The sequence below is a fragment of the Emys orbicularis genome, chromosome 1 (assembly GCF_028017835.1).
Source record: "Emys orbicularis isolate rEmyOrb1 chromosome 1, rEmyOrb1.hap1, whole genome shotgun sequence".
NCBI lineage: Eukaryota > Metazoa > Chordata > Testudines > Emydidae > Emys > Emys orbicularis.
Window position 1 is genome coordinate 320,185,684 of NC_088683.1, and position 12,052 is coordinate 320,197,735.

Below are 12,052 nucleotides of genomic sequence, written 5' to 3' on the forward strand. Positions count from 1 at the left end.
AGTCATCGTAATAGAGCAAACTACAGTGCACGCTTTCTTCCACAACGTATTTTAGTTAAAAAACATGGTGTCATATTCACAATGGGATGTATATTCAAACTGGCCTCTAAAATGTGCCCATCAGTTTGTGCAACCAGGCAGGCACCAAATTTTCATGCACAAGATTAGAGTCTGCTTTGAAAAAGTGGCCCTGTGCTGTTATGTAAAATTTACAATGTTTCCCCAAAGCCCCCCCATAGTTGGTTAACACCCAGTGTATTTGTTAATGGAAATGTTAGGTTGGAACTCCCTAAGTGACACCGAGTGTTTGGAGACCCATTCTGCATTATTAATGAATTTTGTGAATTTGAGAGAAGAGGCTCCGTTGTGCCCTGAAGACACAGGCCTGAATAAGGGACTTTGTGAAGCTACACTGCCAGGGGTGGGGGTGTCCGAATGTGCAATGGGAGTGTGGCTGCCAGGCATGGTGCTGTGCACTCTCCGCTCCGCGGCCAACTGCTTCCATGTGCTCACCCACAAAGGTTCCATTGTTTTTATTTTGTTTTCAACAATTAACATGAGAAATCTTTGAAATCTCCTGTTTGTTCTTTACAGCCCTGGACACCACACAAAAAATCAAGCTTTGAGATACTTGAGTTTTATTTATACCCAAACAGCACCCTCTCACACCTACCTTTGCTTTCATTTCTGTATAGTTCTCTTAGCACTGAAAACTCACTCAAGTGACACTGTACATGGCCCATGAAAGCATCATTGGTTACCCCACAAGCACATGAGGTTTTGTTAAAGATGGCTTCAGTTAGGCAGCCTTTGTCCAACCCACAAAGCAGGGGATACAGTTACTAACTAAAACATATCATGTGGGAGAGGCTCCAGGAGGCAGGAAAGTGAATTTAAAAGAAAAGATACCCACACACTCCCTATAGACTATGGAATGTATACCTGGGAACTGCTCACAAACGGAAAGAAACTTGGCGCTTTGACTGTTCTGAGGGACTCTTATGCTATCACTTAAATCCGTCATTTGAATTACTCTGGATTTACGCTGCTGTAGCCAAGAGCAGAATTTGGCCCTATGTATTTTGATCTATGGGTAAAAACGCACACAGATCCAGACGTGCATTCAAAGGGCTTAAACTGCAATTACTTACAACCAGCCATATTGCTTACTACTGTGTTGAATTCCACAGAAATCAAGGAGACTACTCATATATTAAGCGCATGCCTAAATGTTTGCAGAATTTGGGCCAAAGTTCATACCTTGAAGAAGAAATGCAAAGGAAATGCAAATGTTATCTTCAATAGTCAGTATATAAAATGAGTCAGTATATAAAGAAAGTATCTTGGGTTAGATTCAAAGCTCGTTAAAATCAATTGGATTCTTTCCATTAACTTCAGTGGGCCTTGGATCAGGCTTCCTAGAGCCTCACAGAAGCAAGGCACTGCATTCTCTGTCCCCAAGAACAGTCCTTTTCACAAGAAATCACTGATTTAACATTGACAAATACTGTATATCATCACATTTTTCCTAATTGTGGCACCGTATAATCTCATTTTCCTTTTCTCCTTTCTTTTGCTGAAGGCGATTACGCTGGCATAGTTTCCAGATCTCTCATGGCCCGAGCCACTCCACAGCATCACTACAGCTCAGTAATCAATCAGCAGCTCAACTGAATCTACTGCAAAAATTCTCCTTACTTCGCCTTACGGCCATCATGGAAAAATACTGCATGTCAAACAAACATGGCTGGACATGGTAAGTGCATTATGTGTCTCACAAAACAGATATATTTAGAAGGAAATTGTTTCTCCCAATTATATTATTATCATTCCACTAACTTAGCCCCTTTCATCTGAGAATCAGAAAGTGCATTTTAGTCCGTAGTTATACAGTGAGTCAGTGGCAAAGCCAGAAATAGACCCCAAGAGGTCTGATCCACCTCCCTGCTCTAGCCACTAGACAACCCACCCTCTCTCTAATAGCAGCCAAGTACCAGAAAAATAAACAAGAAGAGTAGGAATGAATAATTGCAAAGAGGAAATTTTAAAATAAGGTTCTCTAAAACTAAAGTTATGGTTTGAAAGGAGCAGCTGTTGGTCGTACATCAAGTATACAAGTTTGTTTTATTGTTGTTTTTTATATTAAAAAGGAGTGATTAGCAGTGGGTAGGTGGAAGTCATCTAGAAAATATTATTCTCCCATATATGCAGAAACATTAGTCCAATAATGATAATAATAATACTTCACAGTGAGACAGTGCTTTGCACCTTTAAAGCATTTTACAAACATTAACTAATCCTCACAAACTCCCTCTCTGAGCTTGGCAAAATAATTAAGGTATCTCCAAAGGTACACACATGGAGAAAGAGAGATGAGAGGTGAGGAGCTAGAGTCACAAAAGGACTTACCTCCCACGTTAGGTGCCTAACACCAAAATGTCGGCACCACTGGCATTCACAAAACCCCTGCTCAACTGCTGGCTAACCCTGGAGGAGCCTAAAGGTCATTGGCATCTCAATTTCCACCATTAAAAGTCCCCTAGCTGCCTACGTTTCTGGTTCTGGGCATGCACACAGCTGCCTTAGTCTAGATGCCACGGTGCCTAAATCCTAGTGGGATGCTGCAACTAGGCATTTCTTGGCCTAGCTCAGCTGTGGGGCCCAATCCAGTAGCTGTTCTCAAGGTCTGTCTAATGTCACACAAAACAGACAGCAAGAGGCAGGGAGGCAGCAGCCTCTTTTATAAAATGTATCCCACTGGTCAGGGAACTCAGCTGAGATGTGGGAGACCCTGTTTCTATTCCCCCCTCTGCATGATGGGGAGAAGAGAGGTGCACTTGGTTCTCCTGCCTCTCCGGTAAGTGTGCTAGCCAGTGGGCTCTGGGGGATCCTGATGTAGGGCTCTTTCTCAATCTCTCCTGTTGAAGCTGTTCCACTGTGTACAAATACATAAATATTCAGTGGGCCAGTGGGTGAGTGAATGATTCTGTAGTCCAATGGTTAGGGCATCCACTGAGAGGTGAAAAACCCCTGTTCAAATCTCATTCCCTCAGGCAGAGGGAGGAGTCTCCCACATCCCAGCTGAGTGCCCTAATGGGTTAAAGGTTAAGGGCTCTTCCTCCAGCCATTTTATGGCGAGTTAGGCATCTTTCTTGAAAGAACCCTCCAGGAGAGGGTTTATGGCTGTTGATCCCAAGCAAAGATAGCTCCCTCCCTCCAGCCCAGAGTTAGACACTAACTCTCTGAGAGGCATGGGGTTTAGGATATACCCCTCTGGTCAGCACATGCTATTGGTTGGTTTAGGGAACTCCCTGTTGAGCGTGCTGGCTTTTGCGAATCCCGTTCTTAGGATCCTAACTCTCCCCATGCCTTGTATAAGGAGCCGTGACACCTAACTCAGCTGTGAATTCCACAAGGTGGCAGGGTACCTAAAAGTTGGGCACTGAAACGCTTGGCATTGCAACGACTAATTCTCCTTTGGGAATCTAGCCCTAAGGGACTTACTCAGGGCCACAGAAGGAGACTCGGTGTCAGAGCTGTGATTAGAACTCGGCAGTTTCCGGAACTTGCTGATTTGCGCAAAGTAGCTCTCTCTCCTGACAAATATTTTCAGTGATCACATAGTTGATCTGTAAGGCCCAGATCCACAAAGATACTCAGCTGTTTAAAACCCAGGTTTAGGCACCTAAGTCCCATTTTTAGGCCCCGCTGCAATTCACAAAAATCCTGCTCAGCTGCTGCTTAACCCGGTAGATGCGTAAACTTACTCAGTGCCTAAATTTTTGCTGCAAAGGCTCCCTAGAATGCTAAGTTTCTGCTTCAGAGCATGCATGTTGCTACCTCACTCTAGGCACCGTATACCTGTCTCCCAGCCTCAGAGCAATCCACAAAGATATGGCAAGGAGCGTCTATCTCACTCATGGAGCCCAATGCAGTAGAGGCCATCTACTGGATCAGCTCCCATTCCAAATCTGTCTGGAGGAGGATGAGAATGTGGTGCTGGTAGCACCCACCTTATAATCTTTAGCCCAGTGGTTAAAGCACTCACCCAGGTTCAATTCCCACCTCTTCCTGACGGAGAAAAGATTTGGGATGGGGTCTCCCACATCCCAGGAATGCTCTAATCACTTGGCACCTCCTCCTCCAGCCATTTTGCGTGAAGTTAGGCACCTGCCTCGCTCATTTTCACAAGGAATGACTTAGGTGCCTAAGCCTCCTGACTCCAGGAGAAGTGTTCCTGGCTATCGCAAGCAGAGATAGAGTCTCCCTGCAACCCAGAGTTAGGCATCTATCTATGGGGAAGGGGGCTTAAAACACACCCCTGTGGTTGGCATCAAGGTGGCACCCCACCTAACATGCTGGCTTTTGTGGATTGCATTGTTAGGCACTTCTCTCTCCCCATTCATTGCATAGGGAGCCCAGGCACCTGCCTTAGGCTTTGCGGATCTCATTGGTGTTCGTGTGATTTTCTAGGTAGCTAAAAGTTAGGCGTTGGGTTACTGAGTATCACAACACCTAAGTTCCTTTGTGGATCTGGGCCTACGTTTTCATGCTCAGCACTATAGACAATTGGAATTACAAGTAGTTGTGGTGTTGTTTTCCATACTCCTCCAGTGGGTCATTTAGATTCAAATGTTAACTCCTTCTCACACAAACTACGAAACCTCCGGCCATGTTCATCCATGTTTTAAAACTGCTGAAGCCAAGATTCCCACAAAAGGGAATCTGGGCTCTTGGTCTCTTTTCCACCATCATTTATGGGAGAAAGAAAGTTCACCAAGTTTAGTTAATCTGCTTGATCAGAAATCAATTGAGTTACATCAAGGATGCATTTGCCACATAATGATTTCTCAATGTAATTTATTACTGTAAATTACTGGACAGCAGAAATGCTAAATCACAAAGCTGATATCATAGAAATCATTGGACCCATTAAAGAAATGAACTTGCGCTCTTTTAGATACATCTTCCACTATGTTTTGTCGTGCTGCTCATGCCCATCTGTGCCAGACATTTTGAAGGCAAGCATACAGCCACAGGCAATCTGCTGGTAAAGGCTCTCAAGAAGACCATAAAATGTGTAGACTTTAAAGGATTCATATATCATGTATTAGAAAGGAAACTTTTATTTAGCTGTCTTTATCAAAGAGGCTGCCTTCAGAGTTACTGGCTTCCCTCAGTAATGTTAGACAGTAGGATCATGTAAGTACTCTCACAGTTTAATGCTAACGGTGTGAATTTCAGGTCTGTGCCAAAGTTCATGAAGAGGATGAAAGTTCCTGATTACAAGGACAAGAATGTCTTTGGTGTGCCTTTGATAGTTCATGTCCAGAGGACGGGGCAACCCCTTCCACAGAGCATGCAACAAGCACTGCGCTACTTACGCAGCAATTGTCTAGATCAGGTATGGACTTTACATTCCTCGCTAAATTTCAAAGGGTTTTTAAACCACAGTCTAGTGACTTGCATAGCCTGACTGGCTGGAAAATGTATCAAGCCAGTTGAAATGGTTTTACTGTCTAAACATTTTACTTTGCCAGCTCACATCAACGTCACACCATTCTAGAGCACTATGCAGGTTATGGTAGCACTGGACAATGACTGACATATTACTAACACCCCTTTTGTTGCTGTATTAACTCACTGTGCAAGGGACATAGCTATTATATCTTTATTGTTCCTCCCCCAAAGATAGAGCTCTATGTATATGTATATACATAGCAGGGAATTGGACTAGATGACCTCCTGAGGTCTCTTCCAACCCTAATCTTCTATGATTCTATGATACATGCTTACAGCATATATTGTGGCCAGAGAGCTCAGACAGCAAGTTGACATTTTGTTCTGCATTGCAACAATGCTTGCCCAGCTTTAACATTGGAGCAGCATGTTTCCCACATGCCCCAAGGCCCACTTCTGAATTTTCCAGAGTTTCTGTTCCTTGCTCTGCTTGTGACATTGTGCTCGCTGCAGGAGTGGATCTGATGCTGTGGGAATGGCCTAATGAGAGTTTCAGCACTGTGGGCAGAAATGGGAAGATAAGAAGGGGCAGGGAGGAAATCATTCCACAACTCGGTGTAGCTAAGTTCTCATTCAGTGCCCATCACCATGGTATCTGGGCTTGTATAGTGAGAGTGAAAGAATTGGGAAGCAGAGAGCAAGGAGGTGAAGCAGGTGGATTAAGTAGTGGAGTTGGGGGAATGGAAATGTGTATAGGAGAGCGAAAAGGAGGACAGATGGAAGGGAAAGGAAAGGGAACAGAGAACAAAATAGAACAGAGACAATAGGGAGAAATGAGGAGTAATGGGGGAAGAAAGTAGAAAACAAAGAAAAACAGGACAGACACCAGAAAAAGAAAAAGCAACAGAGAGAATCCAGCCAGCCAGGAACAGCATCTCTTGTGACACGGACAAGTCTCTGCTTCAAGAGGCCACTGGAAGGTGTCAGAGCAATAGGAGAAAGCCAGCTCCGCTCTCCTAATGGTAGAATTGAGGAAATATTAAATAAAAGGTAAAGGTAGAGGGAAGGGTTTAACGTCAAAGTGCTTCCAGACTGTGAACATTTAAAAACATATTTGTGCAGAGACTTTCGCCCAAACCCAGATATAGGATTTCAAATGTTCAGTTAATTCAGCTTCTGCACTTGACACCTCCTCTCCTTATCCCATCTAATTCAGAATCAGCTAATGCCTGGCCATTGGCTTCGTTAGAGACCTAAGCAGCTTCCAGCACCTCCCTGTACAATGCAAGTAGGGAGCTAGCCTAGAGCCCTGCGCGTCTGGGTCTGCCACTGTACGTACTTAACAGAGTTGCAGTTGTTTATATATATATATATATAAATTGTAAAGTATGGCCATGGGCACTTGAGATAGTTATGACTGTTCTGAGATGAAGTAAGGAAATTCAGGCCATTAAGGATTGAACATGATTATTCACATACAACCCTGACAAAGAGAAGTCTCTGTATCTTTCTTTGTTGGCTGAGCTTTTATTTCTATCCTACATCAACTGTGCACTTGCAGAATAGACTATCCACAGCACACGAAGAAAATAAAGAGAGTGGGATAAATTAATCTCTGGTGTAAATCCGTTGGTGTCTGTGTGTTTATGGATCTCTTGTAGTTACAGGATACATCTCTAATACTGTGGAAGAGATCCTGAAACACCTGCTTTTATGAAACCAAGAACTACCCCCTCTTGATGAATTGAGCATTTTTCCAAAGAAAGGGAAATAGGAATAACGTCATTACACAATAGTAGAGATTAGCAGTAACTGGATGTCAGGCACCAGGAGATTGTTTTGATGAAATTTGATGTCTGACCTCTGATTCTAGCGTAACTGTGAATTTTTAAAGGTTGTTTATGCCAGCAAGGAGCCTTTGCCCCAAACACAGATGTTTTGCTTCACATTTGTCCAGCACGCTCCAGAGTTTTATACTTTGAACAGAAACAATTGTGGCCATGAGTCTAGTGTATTCAATATACCAGGCTGGGGGAGCATTCAAAAGGGAGAGAAGAAATGATGGACAATCCAGATGAAAAGAGCCAGACGCTTCCTTGTATTTCATTGTCAGATCTAAGGGCAGCTTTACCTCTGAATATAAACATAATCCACCAATGTGCACACAATGTAGATTTCAGTTCTGTAATTTCTACATATTACTTTAGATTGCAAACATCACAGACATAACTCACTTATATAACTTGTCCTAGACATAACAGAAAAATCTCAAAGCCGCTATTTGCAATCTGACACTGTATTCCACTAGCAAACTAATACACAGCATGCACAGAACTACGTACAGTTTAATTTATGAAAGCCACATCATCTCTATATTAATTATCAAAACATTTCAGTATATGACCATTGAACATGGAAGGACTTCAAGAGCATCCATTATTTGTTCAGGATGAGGATGGAGCTACATGGGCCTTAGAATGGAGGCTGCAAAGTTGAGCAGAGGATGTTGCATGACTGAACTGCATATTTAGTTCCTTTCATGGTTGGAGTTGGTGGGATATGCAGTCCAGTAACCTTGACTCCAAGTTAACAAGACAAATAACTACCTATACACAACAGGCAAAGAGGAAGCAAGCTTTATAATTTAAAGCCCAAAATATGCCCACTTTATTCTTTTTATAGATTTTCTCAGTATTTCACCTCTTCTCCTATAAACTGAAGAAAAACAACAGGAATACTTCCCAAATGGAACAACAGAAATTCACTTGGGAATAAATATGTGGTTCATGCTCAGGAATTCACCGCAGGGGAATTCCACTTCCGAGAACTACTGTAAAAGGACAGCACTGCTGTGAAGGCACTAACAGCGCTCATTTTAAGAATTACCACTTCCTTCAGAATAGAAAACAAACAAGATAAAAATGTATCTTAGTGTCTCTACACAAATAATCCCTCTGCGGCCTCTGCTTTGCAGGGCCGCTGAGAGCAGGTTCAGGCCCCGGTGAAAAAAAATTTTCGGGCCCCCCAGCAAGGGCGGACTAGCTAAACAGGGCTGATGAGATGGGGGGAAGCCGGGCCCCGGACCCCCTTTCGGACCGCTGGGCCCCGGTAATTTGTACTGGCTTCTCCCCCCCCCCCCCCCCGTCGGCTCTGCTGCTTTGTAACTACTAGGTTTTTCAGTGGAATTTGAGGAAACTTCGGGGAGCAGAGAACAGGAAGGGGAAAAATAGATTTAGCATCTTGGTGTTAATCCTACCAGGATGTCCCAGTCTCTTGACACGTAGTATATTACTTAGCTGAGGATCCTGTTGTCTTGTTAATCTTCAAAATAGATAGACATGATAAGCCAGATTCTCAGCAGGGGTAAATCAGTGTATCTCCATTAAAGTCAACTAGATATGCCGATTTACGCCAGCTAAGGAACTGGGTCATAATTTTTAGGCAATGTCATACCCACATACCTTCTGACCTTTTGGTGTGCGATTTGGTATAATAGGGAAGAATTATTAGGTGTTATAGTCCTACAGCAAGAGTATGTAGCTGCTTATGATTTCTCTTGTGAACAAATCTACTGGCATTTCCATTAATGTAAGAATCTTGCAGTTGCATGAAATCTTGTTGTTATCTACAATAGTAAAACAAGTAACACAACTTCCTCAGTAAGCAAAGCCTCTTGTAAGAAATACTTGAAAGAAATGGCTGTTTAACCAACCCAACGTGGCTCCTGGTTTAGGTGGGTCTGTTTCGAAAATCAGGAGTGAAGTCCCGAATCCAGGCCCTCCGTCAGATGAACGAGAGCTCCCCTGAGAACGTCAGCTATGAAGACCAATCAGCCTACGACGTGGCAGATATGGTAAAGCAGTTTTTCAGGGACTTGCCAGAACCTCTTCTCACCAGTAAGCTAGGAGAAACCTTCCTCCATATCTATCAACGTAAGTAAAATGGTGGTTATTCTGAATGTTACCGAAGTGTCAACCATGGGCCTGATTCATTCAACTAACTTCAAAGGGCTTTGGCTCAGGCAAAATATGATTGGTGCTGTACACAGCACAAAATAAAGACAGTCCCTGCTACTAGAGGCTTTGGCTGAGATTTTCAAAGCTACCTAATGGGATTTGGGCATGCAGCTCCCTTAACTGTCATGAAAATTGGGTGTCCAAATCCCACATGCAGCTTTGAAAATCTCACCCTTCCAATCAAAAAGAAGCACACAGAGAAGATGAGATGCACAGGGAAAGCCAAAGGAGGAAATAACCTGAAACAGTTTATATTATAATATCATATTTTTAAAAAAAATTATTGACTCACTTCATCTTGGTAAAAGTCTTTTGAATGTGGAGAGGATGGCGGCTTGGCCTTCAAAATGAGAATATTAACATGAAATGAATTTTCATGAGGATATAGCTTTTGAGGGTTTGCATTTTCATTATATCTACTAACATTTATATGTACTCTAGTATCATAGTTTAGATCACAAACTTAAGTCCTGTTAAGAGATCTAATAGGGGAAGAAAAGCTTAAGGGTTTTTTCTTTTAATTTCATTCCTCAGCAATGTCTGAACCTCAAACACATCAGAAAGATGTCAGTGCATGTGAGCCAGAAAGTGAAACTGACAATTCTAGTCTAATTGTCCAAATTAGGGGAGGAGCCAAAAGTAAACAATGGAAATAGTGAAAAGTAAATTAACAACTTAAAATGTTCTGTTGTAGGAATTACAGGCGATACTGATAAGAGAGAAACCATTTTAAAATACCATATGAGCCTAGACTAGTGACCTAATTGTTGACCCATACTTCCTCTTTCTGCTTTCATTCCCAGAAGCTGCAGGGTCACACTGAACTTCAGGCACATTTCATAGCACTTTATAAAAAGCACCTGTAATTATTTGCACCAATAAAATTGCTCCCATAATTACTTGCATCACCAAAATAGCAGGCTAAGTACAGGATATATCTAATTCCAGGGCCATATTTTATGTTCTCACATGACTCCTTAATAAAAGTATGTGTTCTAGCCATTGTTTGATGAAAACTGGGAATGCTCCTGTGTTAACACAGGAGGGAAGGCCAGCCAACTGTCATATCTAAATGCCCACGTCTCTAAAAAGCACATATGGTTTCAGAGTGTGGAAGCTCATATAAAACTACAAAACCAATTTAAAAAAATCTCCTTTTAGGATGTTGCTAGGCCTTGTAGGAGCTTCTGTTTTGGGGAAGTCAGATGTATTTTATTTATAACTAAAGCTGGCCCCGTAATACTCTAGTACAGCACATAGAGAAAAGATTTAAAGAAGGAAATTGTGATATTCCACTTTATGGATCAGCCTTTTACCATATTCTTTTGGTTAGGAAAATGTCATTTATGAAAATGATAGTAAAGCCTCGATGTACAGTATATATAGGGAATAAATGAATTCCAGGCATAGTAAGGCTAAAGAGATTAAGCCTGTACTGCTGGGAGAAGAAGAAATGGCTCTAGGAAGGATTTCTTTGCACTGTGTGAGTAACTTTAAGGACTTCAGTATGGATCTGTTTAAAATAAAGCAGTAACAGGGAAACAGGTGGGCTTTCCTACATATTGAGAAACAAAGTTTAGATTAAAAACATGTAGGATTTTTTCCTCCATACATTCAACAACATTTATATTTCTCTGCTTCAGGTAGTACTGGAAGAACCACTCTTTCCGGATCAAAAAAATAAATAAAAATGAACAGTTACTTGAGTACCTGTGGTATCTCATAAAGTGTGGGGTTAAATCAGGGTAGGCAAACTACGGTCCACGGGCTGTGTCTGGCCCATCAGACCTTTTAAACCGGCCCTTGAGCTCCCACTGGGGAGCGGGGTCGGGGGCTTGCCCCGCTCTGCACGTGCCGTAGCTCTGCTTGGCTCCCGGAAGCAGTGGCATGTCCCACCTCTGTCTCCTACGTGTAGGGGCAGCCAGGGGGCTCCGTGTGCTGCCCCTACCCCAAGCGCCAGCTCCACAACTCCCATTGGCCGGGAACTGTGGCCAATGGGAGCTGCAGGGGCGGCGCCTGCAGACGGGGCAGCATGCAGAGCCACCTGGCCACACCTCCACGTAGGAGCCGGAGGGGAGACATACCACTGCTTCCAGGAGCTGCTAGAGGTAAGTGCCGGCCGGAGCCTGTCCCCCTGCCACCCTCCTGCACCCCAACCCTCTCATCCCCAGCCCAGAGTCTGCACCCCCAGCTGGAGCCCTCACCACCACCAACCCGCACCCCAACCCCTTGCCCCAGCCCAGAGCCACCTCCTGTACTCTGAACCCCCCAGCCCGGAGCCTCCTCCCCCACACCCCAACCCCCTGCCCCAGCCTGGAGCCCCCTCCTGCACCCCAAACCCCTCATCCCCAGCCCCACCCTGGAACCTGCACCCCTAGCCCATAGCCCATACCCCCTCCCACACCATAACCCCCTGCCTCAGCCCGGAGCCCCTTCCCATACGCCAAACTCCTCTGCTCCACCACCACCCCCCAGCCTCCTCTTGCACCTCAAACCCCTCATCCCTGGCCCCACCCCAGAGCCCACACCTCCAGCCAGAGCTCTCATCCTTCCCACATCCCAACCCCCAGCCCGGA

The 12,052-nt window shown here is 43.9% G+C and overlaps 1 protein-coding gene across 3 annotated transcripts in view; it reads left to right on the forward strand.

Annotated features, from left to right (window-relative positions):
* STARD13 (StAR related lipid transfer domain containing 13) overlaps positions 1–12,052 on the forward strand; it is a 507,124-nt gene that overhangs the window by 482,498 nt on the left and 12,574 nt on the right. For all 3 annotated transcript variants that reach the window (XM_065403676.1, XM_065403692.1, XM_065403684.1), the window contains 3 exons: positions 1,583–1,756; positions 5,245–5,404; positions 9,194–9,392. In XM_065403676.1, coding sequence (XP_065259748.1) covers positions 1,583–1,756; positions 5,245–5,404; positions 9,194–9,392 — 533 coding nt within the window. The remainder of the gene's footprint in view (positions 1–1,582; positions 1,757–5,244; positions 5,405–9,193; positions 9,393–12,052) is intronic.